General features: G+C 52.9%; 2 protein-coding genes across 2 annotated transcripts; both read left to right on the top strand.

Moving 5' to 3' along the window:
* Positions 1-571: 571 nt before the first annotated feature.
* zfc3h1 (zinc finger C3H1-type containing) lies at positions 572-14805 on the top strand. Its single transcript, XM_025909153.1, has 36 exons — positions 572-1325; positions 2368-2754; positions 2920-3009; positions 3865-4004; positions 4104-4509; positions 4646-4857; positions 4932-5055; positions 5132-5223; positions 5314-5364; positions 5588-5746; positions 5840-5977; positions 6087-6205; positions 6293-6430; positions 6512-6686; positions 6862-6990; positions 7467-8078; positions 8159-8268; positions 8347-8478; positions 9406-9527; positions 9608-9709; positions 9788-9919; positions 10001-10178; positions 10252-10438; positions 10572-10760; positions 11040-11277; positions 11367-11472; positions 11902-12100; positions 12177-12271; positions 12348-12458; positions 12551-12655; positions 12730-12886; positions 13035-13135; positions 13318-13419; positions 13511-13550; positions 13643-13705; positions 14122-14805. The coding sequence occupies exons 1-36, from the start codon at positions 797-799 to the stop codon at positions 14245-14247; spliced, it is 6096 nt and encodes a 2031-aa protein (XP_025764938.1). The 5' UTR covers positions 572-796; the 3' UTR covers positions 14248-14805.
* Positions 14806-16583: 1778 nt separating this feature from the next.
* Positions 16584-23668, top strand: tbc1d15 (TBC1 domain family, member 15). Its single transcript, XM_003458301.5, is given in 18 exon segments — positions 16584-16739; positions 17279-17377; positions 17715-17789; positions 18306-18453; positions 18687-18894; positions 19381-19483; positions 20275-20356; positions 20359-20468; positions 20562-20690; positions 20902-21005; positions 21119-21213; positions 21696-21812; positions 21891-21991; positions 22223-22322; positions 22407-22504; positions 22582-22698; positions 22798-22884; positions 22959-23668. Coding segments are annotated over 18 exon segments (1977 nt in total). The 5' UTR covers positions 16584-16715; the 3' UTR covers positions 23139-23668.
* The last annotated feature ends 1781 nt before the right edge of the window (positions 23669-25449 follow it).

Here is a 25449-nt window from a genome sequence, read left to right as displayed (position 1 = left end):
GTCTTTGAGTGAAGATTTAAGGTGATAGGAAATATAATTAACTGCTACTTGCATCTTTGACCCAGAGTTCAAGCTCATATATATATATATATATATATATATATATATATAAAATCTGACAATACATATAATATTGTCCATATTATATTAACATTACCACAGTGAGATGACTTTAGTCTCATGAATAACATTAGCTAATTATTATTTACTAACTAATCTTAAAATGACTGTTCAGTACAGAAATGAAGCCCAACTATCATGTTTTACAGTCCTGTGGTCTCAACTAATCAAAGTGATGTCATGACAAAAATGAATGAACAACAAAACATTTTTTCTCCTTCATTTCTGTCACACAAAGCTGTATGAAACATTTCTCGCGGTTAGTATCATGGTTGCTAGGCAACCTGAACAGCGCAACGAAGGCTAGACCGTCCCATTTCACAAGCCTCTCACTTCCGCACTTCCCGTACTTGTAGTACGCACCGTACGTAGTACGCGTAGTGTGCGTACTTCAAGCGTGCATACCCTGAATTGGGACACAGCCCTTGTCACTACCCGGATACGTACGGTACGGATCGGGTAGCGACACTCCTTTTATGTGCTTTTTCCGGTCCCGCGAAGTCTCGCGTTTTATCGCGGTGATTGTTGGTAGCAGCGGCGCTAGCAGAACGCTAACAGAGAGCTAACGGTCAGAGCGGAGAGAACCTCCGCGAAGCTGCTTCAGAGCCACGGAATGAGCTCCGGGACCCGCCGCTGAGTTCGGCCCCAGTAGGGAGCTGCAGACGGTCACCCCAACATGGACGTAGACGTTCCGAACAGATCCGCCGCGGAGGACGGGGAGCTAGAAGACGGAGAAATTTGCGATGATGATACCGAGGAGAGAGCGCCTCCGCGGCGGGGGGATGGGAGCAGGCCCCGCGGCGGTGCTCCTCCTCGGCCACGAAAGCCGCACAAGCACCCGCACGGCGCGCCGCCGCACTTGGGCCACCCGCCGCCGGACTTCCGCCACCTCATGCCCTACAGCCTCGGCCCTCACGGCCCATTCCCGGCCGGCCACCGGCAACAGTGCGGGCCGAGCGGGCCCGACCGGCCTCCCTCCCCGCCACCGTCGCCGCAGCAGCCTCCCGGGCTCGGCTCTCACGGGGAGCCCGGGCCGCGGTCCAGCTTCTGGGAGCGGAGCCACGGCACGCTGGGACGCTTCCGGCACCGCGGCATGCCGAACGGAGGGCCCGGGGGCTGGAGCCGCGGCGGCCGGGGGGGCAACAGCCGGCCACCTCCCGGACGGTACCTGCCCGGAGAGAGCCACAGCTCCCCCGCGAGGAAGCGTATCCTTTCTGCTGTGTCACGTGCCCCCTGCCCCCGGGACGGTGATTGAATTAGGCAGCCCGCGAGGAGCCGGTCAGGGTTTCATTGATTACATATTGGTTTAATGATCAGCCCATTGATCCGCGAGTGTATTGGGCTTCGACTGGTTCACGTTCACGTTTCACACTCCACCAGGTGCGCGCGTGCGTGACAGCAGGAAACGAAACCTGCGCGGTGATGACGTATGTGTGATTGCAACTTCCCCTCAGCCGCAGCTGTCCTCATTCATCCGCTACACGGTTACATCAGTGATCGATTATTTCCTCGTTCATGTATTGCTTGATCGATCATATTGAAATGATCCTAAAGACAGCTGTGAAAAGCCCAAATCAATAGATGGATCAATAGATCAATACTTTATTGATCCCACAAGCGGAAGTTTAGTGTTACAGACGAAAGGTGGTGGAGTTTATAACAAACAGCTCAGAGCCACAGGTCAGCCTTCAACTGGGACAGAGGCAGGAACTACACACACACTGTGTTAAAAAATCATGTGTTTGGAAGGCAATAATCAAATGTGCAGGTGATGATCTGAGATCATGAGTTCCATAATTGAAAAAGCTTTTGATTAGTTTTCAGAGGGCTGCGTGTTTTCTGCCATTGATCTGCGATCAATAATCCGATGATAGGAGAAGCACCTTTGCTTCTTTTACATGGACATTTTTTTGTGAGGTTTTCTTAATTTGTTCATTTCTTAATTTTACACTTTCTTAAAAAGTGAAACTTTTCATTGGTTGCAAAGATTTGTAATTATTTTTGAAAATTTTACTTTTTTTAATAATATTGATATATTTTCGATTATCCAATTAACCTATCCGCGCCTCTCGCCCTATGACAGCTGGAATAGGCTCCAGCGCCCCCCGCGACCCTGAAAAGGATAAGCGGAAGCGAATGGATGGATGGATTGATATATTTTTTAAAATCATGACTTTAAAAATGAAATGAGTATTGATCAGTGTTGACCAGTAATTCTTGATCAGCGTTCTTTAACGCAGACCTCAGAGAAACCTCTCGGGAGGAACCGGCTCAGGAAGGCGGCTCACGGCGCTCCCAGGCCAGAGAGCAGTGGTGACGAGTCCTTTGAGGATCTGCTGTCCAAATACAAACAGATCCAGATTGAACTCGAGTGCATCCGCAAAGAGGAGACGATGGCCCTGGAGCCACGGACGTCACCAGTCAGGGACGACGTGGTGGAGTGCGTAGCCGCCGCTCTAACGGACGCCAAAGCTGAACCGGGCCCGGCTCTGAGTCCGGCAGCAGCCGCGGAGGAGGCGTCGGAGCTGGAGAGGAAGAAAGTGTTCCAGGCCTTCAACATCAAACCGCTTCGTCAGAAACTCCCCACGCCAGCCGACCTGGACGAGCTGCAGAAGAAGTGGGCGGAGCCTGGTGGTAAGTTCGTAATCCGAATGTTTGGTTTCACATCGCAGCTGTAGACATGCCCCTTTTTACCTGTTTGGTGACTTAAACCACATTGAAGACCAATCCTAAATCACTTAGTGTTTGCTGTGTAAAGCTCGGTGTGTTTTTACAGCTTCCTGTTCTTTGTGTCGACAGGTGAAGGGGATCAGCCAATCACAGATAACGGAGCAGAATTGGAAGGAAAAGGTGCCAAAGAAGCAGAAGAGGGGACGCGCGAGAGCGGCGGTGAGCAGACCGCAAGCATAAACCGAACCGATGCAGCAGACTCTCCGATTGGTCCTCTGAAAGGACGTTTCCCTGTAGGGTGGACCGGGGTTGGTTGTCACATTGCTTGTTACTGCAACAATAGGGGGCGCTGTGGGATTCTGCTGATATCACACATGTGACCTGCTGATCTGTCCGCTTCGCTGCAGTCGGTGTGTGGAAAGTGTTCTGTTACTTTAATGGGGCAGAGAGATTTTTCAGGTATTACAAGCTCACACGGCGCTAGTTCAAGTTAGTGATGAAGCTCAGATGGTGCTCCAGAGGTCAGCTGGGGATGGCTGTGTCTCGGCTCAGAGTGTGACAAATGCTTCTGCAGTCTGGGTACGGCCTCAGTGTCTGAACCCTGACGGTCCAGGTGTGTGTCAGGACCGTGAGAGGCCCAGGGCAGTCTTAACGAGCTGGACGATGGTGCACACGCTAACGCAGAGCCGCTGTGATACTGACACAGTTCACTTTGTTGGCACACGATCACCGAGCTGCTTGCCAAGGCTCAGCTCAGCTGTTTGTCCTTTAAAGGGTCACTAAACAGGAAGTTCCGCCTGCTTCCCCGCAGCTGTAACAGGATGACGGGGTATTCGCCTCTTTCTGCCAGAACAAATTTCAAAAATGAGCCATTTAACGATGGAACTGAAGGTCGTGATGTTGTCGGGATCCTCGGTTCACGCAGCAGTGAAAACTGTGACAACCTACCCCGGTCCACCCTGCAGAGTCCCCGCATGGCCCCCAAACCAGAGCTTGATTAGCACCGTGCAGTGAGGAGCAGGTGACCTTTGATGAAGACGCTGTGTTTTCACTTCCTGTGCAATGTGTGTCCAGGTGAGGGAGAGCAGCGAGCAGGAGGAGGAGACCCCGCAGACGAGAGGCCGCGTGACCCGTGCATCACGGAGGAGCAGGAGAAACCGCCGCCGCCGTGTCCCAGCGAGTCGTCGGCGTCCAGCGAGGACTCTCCAGATAAGGTGAGGCCATGCAGGTGCTACCCACAGGGAAAAGATTCGGCCGTTTGCTTCGATGGCGTTTGGGTTGTGTCACATTACGTTTCCTCTGTGTGTGGTCAGGCCACAGAGAAGGTGGTGGTGGTGGAGGAGGAGGAGCTGTCAGAGCTGCAACTGCGTCTCCTCGCTCTGCAGTCGGCCAGTAAGAAGTGGCAGCAGAAGGAGCAGCAGGTCATGAGGCGGAGCAAAGAACGCATCACTAAAGCCGCCCAGGAGAAGAGCTCGGGCCCCGGGGCCGCCCTACACGCCAGGCAGAGGGTCACCACCAGGTCCGCCTCCTCCGCCGCCGCCACAGAGAGGAGCAGGACCAGGTCCAAACCTCAGGACAGGGACCGCGAGCGGAACAAGACTGGGCCCAGACCTCAGAACAGAGACAGACCCAAGCCGAGTCCCAAAGCCGGACCTAAAGCCCCGCTGGAGAGGGCCCGCACGCCGGGGAAGGCTCACATCACCAAGAAGATCAGCCCAGGTGAGACAGGTGTGCGGGCTGTGCCGCCTTAAATGTGAACACGCTCAGAAGTGAAGCAGAAACAGCGGTCAGCTCTGATTGGCTCTGAGTGCTCCTGTGTGACGCCGTCTGCCGTCCCTAAACGCGTGTCTCGCAGGTTCAGCGGCAAAGCAGGCGTTCAGGAAGCAGCAGGTGAGGACGTGGAAGCTGCAGCAGCAGAGAGAGCAGGAGGAGAAGCGGCGCCAGGAGGAGGAGGAGCGCCGCAAGCGGGAGGACGAGATCCGGCGAATCCGCGACCTGTCCAACCAAGACGAACAATATAACCGCTTCATGAAGCTGGTGGGCGGAAGGAAGAGGACGTGCAGCAAGGTAAGGCGCCGTGTGCGCACGCCCAGTGTGGTCACCCGACTCTCACCTGTGCTGACTCACCTGTGTCTGCTCAGTCCAAGGACCGGGACCACCGCAAGTCTGCGGGCAAGCCGGGCCTGGACACCTCGGGGAACCTCTACCAGTACGACAACTACGACGAGGTGGCGATGGACACGGACAGTGAGACGGGTTCACCAGGTGAGGGGGCGGGAGGTGCACCTGACCCACCTTTCACTTCCTGTTTCCTGTTTAAGCTGGTTTGTCTGTGTTTCAGTCCCGTCGCCGACGCACAGCAACCTGCTGTCTGTGGAGGAGGCAGCGTGCGTCCCTCACCTGTACGGCACCGACCCCATTCCTTTCGGAATGGTACGCCCCCTCCTCGCTCCTCCTCATCACCACGGTTACGTTCCGAGGAGTTCGCTGATGTCTCTGTTTCTTTTTCTTTCCACCCCTCAGGAATTCTCGCAGCCCTTCCTCCCCCGCTGCTCTCCGCCATTCCTCCCCCACCTCCTCCCTCCCCCCTCCACCAGATGAGCTGGAACCCCCCCCAAAACCTCCATTTGCTGATGAAGCGGAGGAGGAGGAGATGCTCCTCAGGGAGACCTGCCTGATGTCAATGGCCAACAAGAGGGTGGTGGTCTCAGAGGTCTGCAGCGTCACGTGATGATGTCATGTTTAGATTGTGCTCCTGACGATGATGGTGATGATGATGATGACTTTCTCTCTGCAGAAGAGCTCCAGCGCTCCTCCTTCTCCAGGTGGGCCTCCTCCCGCAGACCTTCAGCCTCCACCCAGAGGAAACCTGAGCACGGTCAGTCTGAACACGGTGCCTCAACCCCGCCCCAACAAGGCCGCCAGAGCACACCTCATCGCCAGAGCGCCGCTTGTGGTAAGAGGCTTGCTGCACACCACTCCTTATCTAGAAACAAACCTGGAGCCTGGAACTGCCCCTCACCTGTCTGTCCCCCACCTGTCTGTCCAGCTGCCCAGACATAAGGCGGTGGTGGTTTCTCTCAACGACTCTGACGACAGCGACTCGGACATGGACGCCTGCAGCTCGTCACAGGCGGTGTTTGGCGGCCTGGAGTTCATGATCAAAGAGGCCCGGAGGACGGTGGAGGTGAGCACGTTCTCCTGAACCGTCTGGGCACAACGACGATCGTTGTGCAGTGGAACGTGTCTGCGGCGTTGCGTGATGATGTCACGACTCTGAACTTCTTATTTTTCAGGCGGCGAAGCCAAAAGGAGCGTCGGCCTCAGAGAAGGAGAACAATCCGGTCCGAACGCCGGAAGCTCTGCCTGATGCCAAGAAGGCCGAGTACCGCCTACTCAAAGAGGAGATCGCCAGGTACCCACGTGATCTCTCTCAAACACACACACACACACACACACGCACAAAGACTTTTACCAACTCTGTGTGTGTGCGTGCTCACAGCAGGGAGAGGCAGAGGATGATGAAGGAACAGAGTCCTCGTGGCTCCGCCTCGCCCGCCACTGCAGACTCCGACTCCTCCCTGAAGCCTACAGCAGAGCTGAAGCTGAGCGAGGCCGAGCTGAAGCTCACCAAACACAGGTGAGATCTGAAAACGCACTTAGAGACGTGCATGAGGTTTTCGGTGGCGCCGCTTTGACTGTGGGAGTCTGCTGCCCTCAGGGAGCTGCTGCAGAGAGACGAGGCCATGCTCCGACACCTGCTGCAGCAGGAGCTGAAGAAGAACGAGTCGCTGAAGGCCGCTGAGGCCAAAGTGGCCAAACTGAGGGAGCAGCTGCAGGCGTCGGAGAGGATCGTCAGCGCCAACAAGATGCTCCTCAGGAAGCTGCGCGAGCAGGTACGCCACCCACACCACCCCAACTCGCTGCTGGGTGTTTCTCTTAAATCTACACGACCCCAGCGCGGGGTCAGCACGGCAGCACTCAGAGGCAGGACATGAAGCTCAGACTCCTCCTGGCTGCTGTGAAGTCTCCTTGTTTGGTGTCGTTTGACCGCCTCCACGTCCTCTGCAGGTCCACCGGGTGGAGCAGCGGGTCTCCGTGAAGAAGACGGTGGCAGTGCGGTTGGAGCAGGAGCTGCTGCAGGCTCACCTGGCTGCTGGCAGGGCACCCAAACGGCGAGCGGACTCCAGCCGGCCCACGGTGAGACTTCCTGTTTCTCTGTGGAACCTGCAGGTTGTTCTGTGTTTGCCTCCTCCTCCTCAGCAGAGAAACACTCAGCCAGAGAGTCCTTTATTTTAAAAAAAACAGAGTTGCATGAAGAATTGCTGCTGAAACTTACAGGTGAGGTAGTTAGCTGTAATTAGCTGGCTGATTAGCTAATGAAGCTAATTACTCACCCAGTTAGCTAATGAACAGCTGTGGGGGACGCAACGATCAGGGCGGGACCCACAGTGAGGAGACGCTGGCTAAGCGCTTTCACGTGACACACCTGGTGACGCACCAGGCCAGGCTGTTACAGAGGATGTTTGTGCTTACGCAGCTCCTCACGGCGCGGGTAACCATGGATTCAGAGGCGTTGGTGCTTACACGCGCCCGCCGCCAAAACTATAAGAAAGCTCTGATGGAGCACCGCTGTGTGCAGGTGTGTTTAACCTGTGTAACATTTTCCTTTCCAGCTCAGCAAGTTGCCGCGACGTGACGCAGCGCCCCGTGGTTCTGAGCGTCACTTCGCCGAGCTCATCGCTCAGAAGCAACGACTGCAGCAGCTCGAGTCCGAGTACGCGCTGAAGATCCAGAAGCTGAAGGAGGCGCAGGCGCTGCGAAACAAAGGCATCCCGCCAGAGCTCCCCGTAGAGCCGCCGTCACGACCCGCCACACCCCCGGAACCTCAGGTCCAGCTGCCGCAGCCCTCACTGCACGACCTCTCCCAGGACAAGCTGACGCTGGACAGCGAGGACGCCGCGGAGGCCGAGGATCACGAACCGGAACCTGTGCCCGCTGCTGTGGCCAGAGGCAGCCGTCGATCCTCCTTCCGTCAGTCCAGCTGCTCCTTCACCAAACCCCACCTGGACGCCGCGAGCTCGGCTCCGCCTAAAGACATCGGCACTGCTGCCAAGCCCGTGAAGGCGCTGCCCAGCAGCTCGGCAGGTGTGGAGCTTCCTGTTGAGATGTTCGCGGGGCTGGACGTGGATGCTCTGAAGCGGCTGTACCAACAGAAGACGCCTCTGAGAGAGCTGCTGCTGCTGGAGCTGCAGGTGCTGGGGGAGGATGTGGACCCCGCCGCACAGGTGAGCGGAGACTGTCAGAGGGGCAGCTGAAGGTCTCGGGGGGGATTTCATGCCAACGCTCTGTGTTTCCGGTTGTCCAGGTGTTTCCGGCTGAGGTGGAGACGGCGGTGAGTTCGTCGAGCAGCTCGGAGCTGAGGCCGCTTCCCTTCAGACCGTACCACAGCCCTCTGCTGGTCTTCAGGTCCTACAGGTAGCTCCGTCGTACCGACAGCAGCAGAGCTCGTATGTGGTCTGTGCAGTCGGCTTACAGCTGTGTCCTCCCACTCAGGTTCAGCCCGTACTACAGGACCAAGGAGAAGCTGTCTCTGAGCTCGGTGACATACAGCAACGCCATTGAAGCAAAGAAGTGCTTCTGCCGCTTCGACCTCACAGGAACGTGCAACGACGACGGCTGCAGATGGTGAGCGCGGTGTAAAAAAACAATTTGAGCTTGAATAACGTGATATCACTTCATTAAATCCTAAATTGATTTTTACTCCAGTTAGAGCTCAGGAAATATTTCAGCAAACAGCTAAAGCAGTAAATGAGAGCAGCTACATGGATGTAAACACAAACACAGAGCGTGGATTGTTCACCCGACGGCACGTCCAAAGACATGCCGTCCGGCTGAAGCTCCAGGTTTTATCACTCTGACCCAAATTCACTGAACCAGCAGCAAAAGAAGATCAAACTGAGCTTCACGTTTGATAAAGTTCGTCATGACTTTGGCCGTTTTACTTTGACATCAAAGCCTCATTTCTGCTGCGCTAACTGAAGAAATTTAAACTTAAATCATCACTCAGCTGTGTCTGTAATCAAACCTCTGTGACTTCAGCATCAGGTAACGTTCACATGTTGATTCATGGTTTTCTTCAGTTTTTGATCGACTGCAGAATATGTTTAAGGTTATCTGCTGTAAAAAGCCAGGCCAGGAAAGTCTGCTTCATGTTTTATCCTCAGTTACTTTGACACAAAGGCTGTGATGCTCACACCTGATGAAGTCTCACAGTGTCAGCTTTGTACACACTGATATAAAATATGGATACGTGCTGATAAATGATCAGAGTTATATTGCTGAGCCTGACCACTGAGTGTGCAGACCAGCCCAGAGCTTCACAGCCTCCTCGCTCATTTTGAAGTTTTTTTTTAACATTGAGTCATCCACGTGGCTCGCACACACCCCCTGCTCGCTGGTGGATGTCATGCCACGGAAGTAAAACGAAGCAGCGGCATGTTTGCGTGATGTGTCGCCCTGTTACCGTGACGATAATGATAATGTTAACCGGCGTCCCGCCTGAGTCTGTAGCGTTTTCTCTTCCTGTTTAATGTTTGTCCCTCTGCACCGCAGGCAGCACATGAGGAACTGCACTCTGAGCGGGAACCAGCTCTTCCAGGACATCCTGTCCTACGACCTGTCGCTAATCGGTTGCTCCGACAGCAGCTCGGACGAGGACGTGTGCGCCGCCACAGGTGCGGTGGGTGCGATGCCTTGGCCTGGTGCGTCAGCAGGTGTGTCACGTGGAAGCTCAGGTGTTTGTGTTTGTTTGCAGAGAAGTACATGAAGAGGCTGTTCGGCTCTAACAAGGACCGCATGGGGGTCGATCAGAAGGCCGTCCTCCTTGTCAGCAAAGTCAACGAAAGCAAGCGCCACGGTAGGTCAGCGTTCCCGTAACGTTCTGCTCGCCGTGCCAGCCGCTTCCGCGCTTCTCACCTGTCCCCTTCATCTTCAGTCCCGCCCTACACCACCTACAAGGACGCGAGGAGGTGGAGGCCGAAGCCATCGACGCAGAGTGACCTCAGTCCTGAGGACGACGGCAGTGACGACGAGGGGATGGCGGCCGATCACATGACACCTGGCAGAGGTTAGTAAACGGGGAGGATTTCCTCGTTTCCTCCGTGGGAGGTCTGAGTGAGCTCACGTGTGTCTGTGTGCGTGCGTGCAGACGGCAGTGCTCACATCGTCCTCTCCACTCTGGACGCCTGCGTCACCTCGGAGGACAAACGCTACTTCATCAGCGAGACGGACGACATCGCGAACCTGGAGGTCAGCGTCCTGGAGAGCCCCCGAGACACTCAGCTGTGGATCAAGCTCGCCTTCAAATACCTAAATCAGAGCGAGATGTAAGTCCCCGCCAGCCTCAAGGTCTGTGCTGCGGAGCTCCACCCCCTTTAACCTTTAATCTGTCCCCTGCAGCTCTGCGGCAGAGTGTTTGGAAGCCGCCCTGAACACGCTGTCACGTGCTTTGGAGAGCAACTGCGATAATCCTGAGGTGTGGAGCCATTACCTGTCCTTGTTCTCCAGGCGGGGCAGCCGGGAGGAGGTGCAGGAGATGTGCGAGATGGCGGTGGAGCACGCCCCCGACTACAGAGTGTGGTGGAACGTAAGTGAGCGTGGTTTGCTCGCAGGAGCCGCTAGCTCACCACACAGCTCAGCGAGCTAACGTTGGTGTGTTGGTGGTTTTAGCTTCATTTATCAGGTAAATCTCATAATCACCTCTGACCTCTGCTGCTCAGTACCTGAACCTGGAGAGCTCATTCGAAGGGAAAGACTACGTGTGCGAGCGTCTGCTGCAGTTCCTCCTCGCCGAGTCGTCATCTGGAGTCATGGAGAAGCTGTCCTTCCAGCTGATGGAGGCGCTGCTCTACAGAGTCCAGCTGAGCCTGTTCACGGGCCGGCTGGAGAGCGCGCTCGCCGTCCTGCAGGTGAGATGTGACCTCAGGCACCTGCTTCACGCTGATGGGTGTCATTGTTTTACCACCGCACCACAAACACAACGTCAGAGTGGGAGGAACATTTTTTACAGAGTTTAAAGAAACGATTCTTTAATCACGACCTGAAAAACAAACAACTTTTAAACAACAAACACAGCTGTTTACGTCAGTGTGCAGCCATGTTGGGGGCCACATGACCGGCTCTCACCTGTATTCCAGAGGGCGGGACTAATGTGACGTGATGTCTGCTCTCTCTCTTTCTCCTCTCAGAATGCTCTGAAGTCGCCTCAGGACCGGAGCATTGCCGACCACCTGACGGCCGCCGACCGGGCGCTGCTCTGGCTCTCCTACATCCACCTAACGGAGTTCGACCGACTGCCGGCGTGCCTGTACGACCCCGCGGAGTCGGGCCCGTCCCGTGTAGTCAGCAGGGAGCCGTTCCTGCTGCCATGGAGGACGCCGCGGGACGTCAGGACGCCCGCCGACATCCTCGTCGCTTTCTTCCAAGGTACGGCATTGCGACCTGCCGGACGCGCGAGGTTCTCATCTCCCTAAGCTTAACTGGTTTCCACTTCCTGTGTGACTGTTTCCTCTCAGACGGCGTCCGTCAGTGCAGCGACGAGCACGCGTCTGACAGCGAGAGGACGCTGGCCTGCCTTCCTCTGCACACCAACCTCATCTTCCTCTACAAGTTGCTGCAGAGGTGAGCTCACTGCTGACATCACACCGTGAGGAAGCGGGATTAACATTCAAGTAATCAGATAGCCCCGCCCACCTAAAACCACTCTGACTCGATGATTGGTCGGTTGACCTCGTCACGCTCACCACACGGTTAGCGAGCTGATTCACTGTTTGCACCGTACCTGGCCCAGTGGAGCAGGTGTGGTGATGCGAGGCCTACCTGTGAGGTCAACGCGGGGTCCGCCATGTTTGTTCTCTCGTGTGATGTCATCGGGTCAGGTTTGTGAAGGTGTGAACTGATTGGCAGAAAGTGTGACGGGATGGGGTCAGGCTGATCGCAGCTTTCGAGCTGTGACATCAACTGCTGTGAAGTCAAATTTGAGTTTGTGCTCTGTGACATCGTGGTCTGTGAAGCACCTCGAGCAAACTGTGGCGCTGTGTGTGTGCGCAGGTACAGCGAGGGCATCGCTCTGTGCGAGTCGCTGCTCGAGTTCTGTCCCGAGTCGTGCATTCTGCGAGACGCCCTGGCCGGCCTCCACCTGCACGGCGGGAGCGGCGACCGGGCGGTCAGCATGTGGCTCCACGCTCTGGCCGAGTGCCCTCACAACGCTGAGGTCTTCTACCACTGCTGCAAGTTCCTCATGGCTCAGGTGAGCTCCACCGTGAGTCTGTGAATAAACTTTAAGGTCCGCCTCTCGGCGCTAAGAACCGTCTCTGTGTCCACAGGAGAAGGCGGGCGCCATCACGCCACTGTTCAGAGGCTTCGTGCTGTCGCTTTGCGAGGACGAGCAGAGTCCAAGGACGCCCGTAGACGTGCTGCGGTATGTCCCGCCGCCTCCGTCTTCCCGGCTGTAGTCCGCACGGTCAGCTGACGGCGCTCTGTTCTTCCTCCCTCAGGTACATCCTGGGCTTCTCCTCCTCCTCCGAGCTGCTTGGAGGTCCCGTCATCAAGAAGGAGCTCCAGGAGCGGCTGAGGCAGCAGATGAGCTTCCTCCACCTCATTCACTGGTTGGTGTTTAAGGTTTCATCCTCATAAATGGCGTCCTGCTGTGATGATGAAAGCGGGCGCAGTAGGGTTAACGTGCTCGCTGTCGTTGCAGTCGGTGGCAATGGCTGCACGGCTCGGTGGAGGACGCAGCGGAGGCATTTGAGCGAGCGCTGGGGGCTGTCACCCAGCTGGAGGAGCTTCACAGGCTGTGGATGGAGTGAGTTCACCTGCCGCAGGTACTTCCACTTCGACCGCACGTGCCCACTACTCACCGTTTCCCTCTCTCTGCAGTTACCTGATGTTCAGCTGCAGCCCACAGGCCCGCGCCGCCTCGCAGTCCAGGACGTTCTCAGACCTGGTCCAGCGCTGCCTCAGCACCACCCCCTCGAGACTCGAGCTCCCCTTCAACCCGGCAGAGTTCTGGAACTGCTACCGCTTCCACAACAAGGTCAGAGGTCGAGTCTGCTGCCACACGCCACCTACACCTGCGTGATGTCACGACTCCGTGCCGTCGTAACACAGATGTGAGCGCTCACTGCCTTGCTCAGCGGCAGGTCTGTCGTTGTAGTCTGCTGATGTCATGTCTCCCTCTGCAGGTGGTCGCGCTTTACCTGAGCTGCCTGCCGCCGTCCCAGCATGCACTGCTTCTGGAGAGACTGAGCTACACTATGCCCAATAACACTGAGCTGGGCCTCAGGTACACACATGGAGGAAGATTGGGTGGAGCTTAATGTCACTTGTCAGTGATTTGATTCCAGTAATGAGATGGAAAATAAATCTACTTCCTGTTTGTCATTGGGTTTAAATCATCCGACCACAGAGACGGTTTAGCTCCACCCATATCAGCAATGTCACTGCTGTGTGTCTGTTGCTGCTCAGGTTGCTGCACCAGGAGTGGCTGGATGGGAACGTGGAGCACCTGAAGTTCCAGGCCCGGATGCTGAGCGGTAACGTCCCCAAGTGTCTGAGCAGCTGGAAAATGTGAGTGCGCATGACCCTCGATGGTCCCGCCCAGTCAATGATGATCAATGATTACTGCGTCCTGATTATGTGTTTGCACGTGTGTTCATAGAGCAATCGCTGTGGAGGAGGAGCTAAAGGAGCGAGCTGAGGTGAGTCTGAAACTTAATCAAATCAAGGAAAGAGGGCGGAGTCTAGCTGAGAACTCAGTGGTGTGTGTCTCCGCCCCCTTGTTGTCTTTCAGGTGCGTCACATGTTCCAGCAGGCCCTGCAGAACCTCCCACTGAGCGCGGCCCTGTGGAAACATGTAATACACACACACACACACACACACACACACACACACACACACACACACACACACAGATAATGACATCACATTGGACGAGCTGTGATTAGACAGCTGCTCTCAGATCTTAGCCGGGGGCGGGGGCGGAGGGGGGGGGGGGTCCTAAAAACTTGGGCTGGGGAAAGAAATGCTGGAATCTGATTGGTCAGAGTGTATGGCCCTGTAGTAGATCTGAGATCAGCTGTTCAGAGAGGGCGACGGCCCATTCTGATTGGCTCGCATGCACTGCCTCGTATTCTATGACCATGTGACTGTAAACAGTTTGACTCACCTGTATACAGCATGTTCACCTGCCCTCCGCCCCCCTCCTGCATGTCCCCCCCTTCCCCCAACCTTTGTTTACCCCTCCCTTTGTCCCCCCCACACCCTTACAGCGTCTGCTACTGGAGGCAGCGGAAGGCGGGGCCTCGGAGCGCCTTCGGCGGCTGTGGGACTGCTGTCAGCGGGCGGGGGTGAGCGTGAGCGGGGGCGTCGGCCCATCGCTCGGCGAGGATGGCTGATCGGACTGATCAATAATAGATCAATAATGAGAGGCTGTAGGTGACTGAGTGAGAGCAGACGAGGTAAGCCAGACGTCCCCCTCCCCGGCCGCTGAAGCCACGCCCCCTCCGGGAGCGCCTCGGTGTGAGTGTAAGTATCGAGAGCTGAGTGCCGCCCTCACTCTTCATCACCTTTCTTTAGTTCCTCACCTTTGAGTTGGAGTCATTTCCCTCCCTTTTATATCTCATTTACCTGACGGGGAGGGCGGGGGGAGGGGGATGCTGGGGTGTGTTTGGCCCCCGTGTGTGTGTGTCAAGAGGACGCCGGCGTCGCCGGTCTGTGGACTCTTTAGTTAAACAAACTGAGTGTTGCTGAGGCGACACGGCTGAGAAAGGGAGCGGATGCAGAGACTGGACCGACCACCACCGCTGTCGGCCACGCCCCTCTGAGACTCATGTGCAATGTGCTTTTGTTTTGTCAATCAGCTGATTAAAGAGTATTAGCAGCAGAGGAGACGCACGTCCTGCCACTGATGTTTTTTTTACATTCACCTGTTATTAAATTATTTTCTAAAATAAGAGCGTGTGCGCCTCTTCACTGCGTCCGTGTCACTTCCTCCAGCAGCAGCTTCCTGTCACAAGCAGGAAGTGACACATTCACATCAGTCGTATTTGACGTGAATCTCTCTGAGTTTGAGAGCCAGCAGGCGTCTCACCTGTGCTTTCAGACCACAGGTGTGTTCACCTTTCAGCATAAAGTTCCTGCTGTCTCACAATACACTGATCGGGTTCGTTGATGATGTCATCGGTGTGTGACAATATCAAAACTTAGGCTGACAAAAACATTTTTCACGTGTGTCCAGAGGCGGAGCCAGCTGTTCCAGGTGGACATGGTCACCACAAGGCATGAAATAAAAACATTGAACCTAATTTTAATCAGTTTTTGTCTCATTTCTAAGAGTTTGATTAATCATTCTAGATTTTTACTTTATTTTGAAATATAAGGATGTGTCACTCATTAAAGAAACTTTTTTTCCTCCAACTTTATTTCAACAGAATCTTTAACAAAAAGCAGAAAACAGCACGATGTACAATTGTAGTGCAAAATTAGGATACAGTGGCAGAGTATGTACAATTAAACAAATAGGACAGAAATACTTATTAAAATAGGGAAAGGCGAGGGATACAGTGAGATTAAATAAATAAAGACATTATTAATGGTTTTTAAAGCTTTCTTGTTGTGTTTCTGTCCTGAGAGTGGAGAACTCACATTTATGGATGTGGAGTTTGATTAATGAGAGTCTCTCTCACTAAAGTCAGTAAAACCATAACAACACGTTTTGGTAGAAAAGTTTTTGATAAATGGTAAAAAGTGATAAATGGCCTGTATTTGTATAGCGCTTTACTAGTCCCTAAGGACCCCAAAGCGCTTTACACATCCAGTCATCCACCCATTCACACACTGCTGATAGAGATGAACGTAGCGATATGGTTCCATAACACCTGAGTAAAGGTAAATGTTTCCAAATGAAATCTCTTCACTTTGTTACTAACCTTTATCCAGTCAGTGTCCTCGACAAACTGAGTCCAGAAACAAAAAGACGGAGGAACAGATAAGTTACTCTAAGAGACCTAATCTACAAGAGGAGAAACACATCTGAAGGAGAGACTATCAGGACAGGGCGGGGCATCAACAGGGGTGTGTGCGCTGGGGAGGGGGGTCTAAACAACATGGACAAACAGTACAGTTTGGGGATACTAGAGTGTTACATCTAGATCGAAACTCTGAGTATAATAAGCTTGCGTTATTGAATAGCTGACTTACAAGATCATTATTAAAGCAGTTTTCAAAAAACAGACTTCTTGTATAGAAGTTGTTCCAAATATAAAATCTTTGTGGTCGATCAGAGAGCCTGCTGATGAAAGCCTGAGCGTCTAACTGGGATTTCCTGAATATTGTAGTAGCAGAGAAGAATAGATTCCAAGCCATTAAAGAAACTCGTTAAGCAGATGTTTAACCCTCGGATGACGTCACCAACCCTGAGCAGCTCAGCAGGCACATCTGGATGCTGAAGGAGGTTTCACTGAGCTGATCGGAGGTCAGGTGCAGTTTGTGTCTGTGACGCCTCCACCTGTTTCGTCAGGACGAAGCTTCAGGTGTTCTGTGTTCACCGTTCATCATCTCCGATCTGCTGTTACCATAGCAACGGTCTATTAGCTTTGAGGCCTCAGTATTTGCCGCTTCAGTACTCCACAGGATAAATACTGTAACGTAACATTTATTCGTTTTTCAGTTTTTATTTTAAGCTCACATTTTTTATTTGTTTTATTTTTTTATTTGTTTGTTGGCCGTCAGCTGACGGCCGTTAAAGTGGGCGTGGTTTTAACCGGAAGCTGACCTTTTTAAACCGGAAGCTGAGCTGTCAGTTGTGTTTTGGAAGTTGGTGGTCACGTGAGCTGCCGTCGTCATCAAGAGAGCGAGTCCAGACATGGCGGCGGAGCCTGCGTTCAAGGTAAAAACATGAGCGCGTTTCTGGGATTCTGCCGCGGAGGCCGGAGCTCCGGGGCTCCGCGGCGGGGACGAGGCCCGAGTCGGGCCGGGAGCTCCGTCTTTCGGCTCTGCGCCACCGCCGCTCTGTTAGCCACGGTTAGCAGCTGCCTCGGAAGGCGGCTGTCCGCCGGCCTCTGTCCGCCTCTCCGGCCCGGAGGCTGTCTGCGGGCGGTGGAGGGCTGAGGGTTGGGGCTCTCGGGGGTTAGGCTGGGTTAAACTAGCGTGCAGTGGTCCCTGGGCGGACCGGTGAACCTCAGCACACCGCTTTAAGTTTGCGTGATTGATCTCAGGGGGAACCTGATTGATTAGTATTGATCAACGGTTTTATCTGAAGCGCTGATTGTGGGTGGGACGGGTGTGAACAGGTGTGCCACTTTCCTACTGTATCGCAGGTTATTTTTCCCACAATGCCCTGAGTCCTCAGACGTCATGTGATGTGATCAGACTTCCTGCCTGCTGTATTGATCCTTCAGCTGACCTCACTGTGACTCTGCTCCACAGGTGATATTTGAACACGAGGGAGTCTTCCTTCATCCCAGCAGCGATGAGGAGATCGAGCCAGACTTCCTGGTTTCAGGAACCCTCCGGATCCTCGACAAGGTAACGGGCCTGACACACTCTGGTATCGATTAATCGGCCTGGTCATCAATTAAGTATCAGAATGTCTCTGCGATGGAACGACCCGAAGAGAAAACGTCCTCACACACCAGCAGCATGTTTGATACCAGGGCGATAACCTGGTTGGTTAATCAACGACCTGTTAAACTGGACATCATTGGCTGGAATAAAGCTCCAGTTTGTCACTGTTATTGATTGTTTATAGATCTATGCGATCGGAACAGAAACACTCTCATTTCTTCCTAAACGCTCCTGTGACTTGTTTGATTGATTGATGTGATCGATGAAGTAACGTGTCCATGTGTGTCCTCGCTGTCAGGACGCCGAGATTGTGGTGGAGTACAGACCTCTGGAGGATGCCGTCGACCCCTCAAACATGCTCTGTGCTGGGAAGGTTTGTCCTGTTAGTCCCTTTCAGTAGAGTTCAGCTTTATTGTAATATCAATAAACCGAATTTCCTGATTTGATTACAGCCAAACTTCAAAGTTTCCAAGAACAGATTTTTAAACAAACCAAAAACAACAACAACAACATAAAATAGAATATTCATGTAAACCATGCACCTCTCAATGCACCTGCTAGTTAGATGGCATGTATGTGTATGTATATAGATGTAAGTGTGTATGTGGAAATATGTGTGTGTATGCATGTACGGATGCAAATATGTATATATACATATATGTATGTATGTGCGTGTATGTTTGCAGGTGTATGTATAACTTGTACATATCTTTCTTGTGTAAATGTAAATTTGTCATTGTGTAAATACTTACGCTATTGTGTACTTCACACACATGGAGAGATGCCAAACTGCCTTTCACTGTTCTTGTAACAGTGACAATAAAAAGCTATTCTATTCTATTCTATTCTATTCTAAAGTTGATTTAAGAGTGTGTGTGTGCGTGTGCAGGACTCAAGCTCGGTGGTGGAGTGGGCTCAGTGTCCGGGGGACCGTCCACAGTCTCAGCAGCTGTTGGAGGCTCAGCTGAGCTATGAGACAGAGTGGGACATGGTGAACGCCGTGTCGTTCAGGAAGAGGCGGAGCTCCAACATGGAGGGTGAGCGGCTGCTTTAACCTGCTCGGCATGTCGGAATCACGTGACTCAGATTCAGAGATAATGAGGCAGTGATGAGGAATTTTAATCCTGTAGACTGCAGCCGAGCCTCGAGCTGTCTGGATTTGCAGGTCGTGAAGAATCTCAGCAGCCTGAGCCAGACGAGTGCATCGGCTGATCTCTGAGCTTTTATTTTGAAATCCCTGTGTTTTCTAATCCCTGCTTCCTGTCTCCAGGTTCTCTCAACAGCAGCCACGAGAGGAGCCGCTGGGCCTTCGCCTTCAGCGTCAGTGACCTCCGCTCCGTCACGGTGAGGGAGGAGGGCTGGACCTTCATCATCCTGCAGCTGAAGGACTCTTCCACCCCGTTGCCACATCTGCACTTCCACCAGGGCGGCAGCAGAGCGTTCCTGGACAGCCTGAGGAGGTTCGCTCTGCTCACAGAGTGAGTCCAGTGTGTGTTTGTTTTTTTTGGGGGGGTCACATACAGATCAATAAAGTTATTGGTGTTTGTGTCACAGGCAGTTTAGTTACACTCAGTCAGGGAGACGTATAAATGTTACTTTCCCTCAGGGTGGGGATGGGGGCTGCTGGGGGGGATTTGGCGCCAGCGCCGCTCTCTTCGGTCATTTATATGCTAATGGATGATTTCCACAGGCGTGCGGCAGCGTTCCCGTCCCTCTGATCCAAATATCGGGTGAGGCGGGGGCAGATAGCTGTTATTAAAGTTCTTATCAGGCTTCATAATGACGTCCCGCCCACGCGCTGCCTGCTGATTGGCTGATAGAATCTGTACACCCCAAAGAGACAAGCGCTTCCTCTGATGTCTGACTTGCCGCTCTCGCCGTGAATAATAAGCACCCGTTTGTTATCAGAAGGCCGGCGTTGATCCTGTGAGCTGTTACTGAGGTCACATTTTTCCTGTTTGCAGGTCTCCCAGCGACCACACGTGCCTGCTGGTCAGCACGCCAAACAAAGCTCTGTCGCAGTCCTTTGAGAACCTTCTGGACGACAACAACTTCGGCCTGGTTCACGTAAGAAGTTTAGCCGTCTCTCGCCACCAGCTGTTAGGCTCCAACATCTGGATTCTCTTGTCCCACTGCCTGATGACGGAAACCAGATCAGAGGGAATGAATGTGATTGGTTGTTCTCTTTCCAGCAGAGTGACAGCAACTCGACAGCAGATCAGAATCGTGCAAAACAACATTTCAGCGTGCATGCAAAAACATGCAAGCGCACGCACACACATGCATGCGCACACGTGCACAGGCGGTGCGACTATAGATTATTTGATCTGCCTGATTTCTCTTGCGGTGCAGTCTTGGCAGGTGATGCAGCAATGCTGCCCCGACAGCTTCCTGTGGTGTATTGCAGGTACAAAAACACATTTACGAGGTTTTAGCATGCGACGTGTTGACATCAAGGATTGTGATGACGCGCACACAGGGAATCTGTCACACTGAAACATGCTGCACAGTGAGGGGTTCAGCAGCTGTTACCATGGTAATTTAACAGGTAAACAGACACGTTAACGTGTGATCTTTACACAGATGTTTCTCTCGAAGCTGCTGTGCATCAAAGCGCATTTATTTCAAACTAAATAAATCTGCGTGTTTGTTTTGTGAGCGAGGTCGCAGCAGCGGGCTGTTGCCCGTGTTTGCTGTGCTGGTTTCACATGTAGAATTCTGCCTTTTTTCTCTTATTTCTGTGAAAGCACATTGTACGATTTATTTTCAGTTGAGGTTTGGAGTCGTGCGTTCCCACGTGCTGCGTTCGCGTCCCGTTCCGGCGTCCGTTGGCTGAGCTCTGCATTTGTCTCCTGCAGAAGTTTAAGCGGGACCCGTACGTCACCACGCTTGGCGGCTTGTCCAAAGTCACAAACTATTTATTCGACGCGCTGCGGGGACGGAGGAGCAGCAGCAGCGCCCCCCGGAGGAGGTGGCCGATCTGCTGGGGGAGGTCATCCCGGGGCTGGAGATCAACCAGCAGGAGGAGCCGGGCTTCGAGGTCATCACCAGGGTGAGGGGTCTGATGTGATTGGCTGTTAGGCAGGCGCATGGCAGCAGGTGTGTCAGCCGTGTGATGCTCTTGCTTCATCTTTGACCCTGTCAGATCGACCTGGGCGTGAGGCCCGAGGTGAGCAGGAAGTCGCCGCTGACTGCAGACGACTGGGCACGACACCAGGACGCAGACGGGAGGATGAAGGACGTCCCAGACCTGAAACACGCAGTCTTCAAGGGGGTACGTACGTGTCTGTGGGTGTGTCCAGCTCTGAACCAATCAGCTGACGTGATTCTCAGCAGCATCACTCATTTATTCAGTTTTAGGCTGTTTGATCTTCACTTTGGTTTTTATGCCTGCGTTTACTGTAAAGCACTTGCTGGTGTTTTGACCTGTGACGCTGATTGAAACAAGCAGAGGCCACGCCCTGATGCATCTGTGTCGCCTGCAGGGTCTGTGCCACGCCCTCAGGAAGGAGGCCTGGAAGTTCCTGCTGGGCTATTATCCCTGGGAGAGCACGCACGAGGAGAGGAAGACCCTGCAGAGAGAGAAAACGTACACTCACACACACAAACCTGATTTCCCTGACGGGTGTGTTTATCATGTAAACAAGAGGTGTGTGTGTGTGTGTGTGTGTGTGTGTGTGTGTGTGTGTGTGTGTGTGGTAGTGATGAATACTTCAGGATGAAGCTGCAGTGGAAGTCTGTGAGCGAGGAGCAGGAGAGGAGGAACTCCAGACTGAGAGACTACCGGAGTCTGATCGGTGAGCAGGACCTCAGCTCAGGCCTTGTTTGGTTGTTTGGGCAGGGCTCCTGATGGAGAGCAGTCCAGTGTAGTGGGTGGATGAGGTCACGTTTGAAGGTGTTTGTGGTGTTTGATGTGCCAAAGAATGTCGATCCAAAGTATTGATGAGCGATTGATTATTGCTCTGATGCTGGAGATGACGTCAGTATGGAGTCGGGTGGAGCGTGTGGGTTAGACCGTAACACTGCCACCGGGATCAGATCTGAGGCATTAGTTAAGTTAAGGAGTCCAGTTTTTACATCTGAAATACTGCAGTACAGTGACTGAACGCAGTACTTCAGTGAGGTACTCGAGTAAATGCATAGTTACTGCCGCGATGAGGTGGAGGGAGAGCTGCAGGAGTTGAGTGACGACCGCTTTGGTCTTCTGAGTTGGGTGGTGCAGCCTGCCATGAGGGGGTAAAGGTCAAAGGTCATGTGACGTTTGTGTCTGTGCTCTCAGAGAAGGACGTGAACCGAACAGACCGAACAAACCGCTTCTACGAGGGCATCGACAACCCGGGCCTGGTCCTGCTGCACGACATCCTCATGACTTACTGCATGTACGACTTCGACCTGGGTGAGCTGCGCTTCGCCTCTGCAGGTACGGCGCCACATCCCTTTTCCTGTTCCTGACAGGAAGCTCTCTGTGTTGCAGGTTACGTTCAGGGCATGAGCGACCTGCTGTCACCCATCCTCTACGTCATGGAGAACGAGGTCGATGCCTTCTGGTGCTTCGTGGCCTTCATGGACCAGATGGTGAGTCCGTTCACAGCAGTCAGTCAGCAGCTGGCCCGTTTATCATTACTGTGTTATTATTATGAAGTCGGCCACTTAAACAGGAAGTCTTGGGGTTACATATAGACCCCGACGGCGGAGAGCTGTTCACGTCACAGAGGAAACAGGGATTAAAAGCAGACGAGCTGATCTTTGCTCTGAAAGCTCGGACGTTAAACTGTGTGCTGATTTACCGCCGTGTCCGTCCTGCAGCATGAGAACTTTGAGGAGCAGATGCAGGGCATGAAGACTCAGCTCATCCAGCTCAGCTCGCTGCTCAGGCTGCTCGACCTCGCCTTCTGGAACTACCTCGGTACGCCGCCTGCAGCTGTGCCTGTGTGTTTGCTGTGAATAACAGCGGCTCTGAATGACCCCGCCCCCTCTGTCTGTGTTTCAGAGTCTCAGGATTCAGGATACCTGTACTTCTGCTTCCGCTGGCTGCTCATCAGGTTCAAGAGGGAGCTGAGCTTCGTGGACGTGCTACGGCTTTGGGAGGTCGGTGTCCTCCTGCGGGGTCGGAGGTGCTGACGGGTGTCGTTCTTCCTGTTGTCTCACGTGTGGTTCCTCCACAGGTAATGTGGACCGGGCTGCCCTGCGAGAACTTTCACCTGCTGGTGTGCTGCGCCATCCTGGACTCGGAGAAGCAGAAGATCATGGAGGAGAACTATGGCTTCAACGAGATCCTGAAGGTGAGCGTCACGCCAAAGCTGCCCGGAGATCTGTGCACACCTGAGACTGTTCACCAACGTGTGTGTGTGTGTGTGTGTGTGTGTGTGTGTGTGTTTCAGCACATCAACGAGCTCTCCATGAAGCTGGACATCGAGGAGATCCTGCAGAAAGCTGAGGGCATCTGTCTGCAGATCAGGAGCTGCAAGGTGAGTGCGGGGAGCGTCTTCGGTCGTGGTACGGCCATCTGACCCCTCACCCTGATCTGTCTGCTCCTCCTCAGGACCTCCCTCGCCCTGTCGCCACCATCTTGGGCTTTGATGTCGAGTCTCGCTGTGCGGACTCAACTGGTTGCGGTTCGGCGCTGGCTTCCGGAGCGGCTCGGCGGGAGGGCGGCATCTCCAACGGACACTTGAGAGAAAGCAGCTGCAAGCAGAGCGGCAGAGGGGCCTTCGTATCGTAGTAAAGAGTGGAGATGGACTGTGTGTGGGCGGGGTGAATCTGTGGCCCTGCCTCACTGGAGGAGGGGGCGTGTGTAAAAAGATTATTGAGAATCTTATTTTTGTAATTTCTTGTATCGTGGGGCTCTAATTCAGGCATTCCTCCGCTCCAATCTGAAGCCTCATTCATCCTGATGAAGAGGAGGCGGAGCCAACCAGTGACGGAGCAATCAATTTGTTGGCTCCACCTCCCGAAGATGGGGGTTAGGGTGGAGCAGCTGTCTGGCCTTTGGTTTGAATGAGGTTTTAGATCCAGGAAGCTCCGCCCACAAGAGCCCTGATTGGCTGTGCAGTGACAGAGGGAGGAGCTCTTTCTGTTGGATGATGGCACTCGCATTATTCGCCGACAGGAGGCGCCTGTGTTCCTCTTCCTGTCGGCGCTATGTTTTTCTCTATACTGAGATCAGATTAAAGACTCCACGTCATCAGCTTCTGTCTCCATGACGACGGCGAACAAACCAAAGAAATAAAGTTTGTTTCCTGCAGCGTGAAACCCGTCTCAGTTGTGACGTCTAGATCTCTCACACACACACACACACACACACACACACACACACACACACACACACACACACACACACACACACACACACACACACACACACACACACACACACACGTGTGTATTTATATCCCTGTGGGGACATCTCATTGACATAATGCTTTCCCTAGCCGCTTTAATCCTAACCATCAAAAATGAATGCCTAACCCTGACCCTTCCCCTAAATCTAACCATAACCTAATTGTAACCCTGACACCAAAACCACATTTTGAGTCTCAAAAATGCCTTCAAACTCGTGGGGACTGGGATTTTGGGGCCACTTGTCCCCACAAGTATAGTAAACTCCCAATTTTTGGTCCCCACGAAGATGTTAATACCTGTGTATACATACACACACACACACACACACACACACACACACACACACACACACACACACACACCTCTCTCAGGGTTGAAACACTGAATCTGGTTTATGTTGTGAGTGCAGACCACCTCAGCGTCCAGCATGGCTCCACCTGAGGAACACTAACAGGGGGTCCAGTGGAGCTCTTTGGTCTGCGTCGCCTGCCTGATGGTAACAAGGACACAGCTCAGTAATGCTGTGGCCTGGGTGGAGTCCTGAATGGTTCAGGGCCTCCACCTCCTGTAGACTCCATGATGTAGCAGCACACAGCCCTGTGGCGTGTCTGGGTCTAAAATCACCTGCTGATTGTAGTGAGTTGAAGCGGTGCAATACACTTTAATGTGACACATGTTGGAACTACAGGGTGCTGAAGACGGACTACAAAAACTAAATCCTCCTCGATTGGTGGAGGTGATATGAACGAGGCTGGCGTTGAGAGGAGGAGCGTTTGGGGTCGGATTCACCGACGTCAGCACAAACACTTCTTTTAATCCTGAGTTTCAGTTTGTGACTGAAATCAATTCAATTCAGTTTTATTTATATAGCGCCAAATCGCAACAACAGTCGCCTCAAGATGCTTTATATTGTAAGCTAGACCCTACAATAACACATACAGAGAAAAACCCAACAATCATATGACCCCCTATGAACAAGCACTTTGGCGACAGTGGGAAGCAAAAACTCCCTTTTAACAGGAAGAAACCTCCGGCAGAACCAGGCTCAGGGAGGGGCGGGGCCATCTGCTGTGATTGGTTGGGGTGAGAGAAGGAAGACAGGATAAAGACATGCTGTGGAAGAGAGACAGAGATTAATAACAAATATGATTCGATGCAGAGAGGTCTATTAACACATAGTGAGTGAGAAAGGTGACTGGAAAGGAAAAACTCAGTGCATCATGGGAATCCCCGGCAGCCTACGTCTATTGCAGCATAACTAAGGGAGGATTCAGGGTCACCTGGTCCAGCCCTAACTATATGCTTTAGCAAAAAGGCAAGGCAAGGCAAGTTTATTTATATAGCACAATTCAACAACAAGGTGATTCAAAGTGCTTTACAGAGACATTAAAAACAAAAACAAATAAAAAGCATGATTTAAATTTGATTAAAACAAGCAAGCAAACAAACAAAACAGTATATAAAATCAAATATCAAAACAGTAGATAAAATCAGAACAGTAGATAAAATCAGTAGTTAAAAAGTAGGTTTTGAAATTTAAACTTAAGTGTGGATTTGGTGCTTTATTCAAATGCAGCTGAGAATAGGTGAGTCTTCAACCTGGATTTAAATAAACTGAGTGTTTCAGCTGATCTGAGGCTTTCTGGGAGTTTGTTCCAGATATATGGAGCATAAAAGCTGAATGCAGCTTC

Source organism: Oreochromis niloticus, linkage group LG7, assembly GCF_001858045.2.
Source record: "Oreochromis niloticus isolate F11D_XX linkage group LG7, O_niloticus_UMD_NMBU, whole genome shotgun sequence".
Taxonomy (NCBI): Eukaryota; Metazoa; Chordata; class Actinopteri; order Cichliformes; family Cichlidae; genus Oreochromis; species Oreochromis niloticus.
The sequence above is the reverse complement of the archived record's forward strand: the minus strand, read 5'-3'. Positions and strand labels throughout refer to the sequence as shown.

What these genes read in the sequence shown, in the direction of transcription:
- zfc3h1 (XM_025909153.1), top strand. Translation starts at nt 797, where the DNA reads ATGGACGTAGACGTTCCGAACAGATCCGCCGCGGAGGACGGGGAGCTA. An exon ending in AGGCCCGGAGGACGGTGGAG is followed by an intron (nt 5,978 to 6,086) that starts GTGAGCACGTTC and finishes CTTATTTTTCAG; the next exon opens with GCGGCGAAGCCAAAAGGAGC. An exon ending in GCAAGTTCCTCATGGCTCAG is followed by an intron (nt 12,101 to 12,176) that starts GTGAGCTCCACC and finishes CTGTGTCCACAG; the next exon opens with GAGAAGGCGGGCGCCATCAC.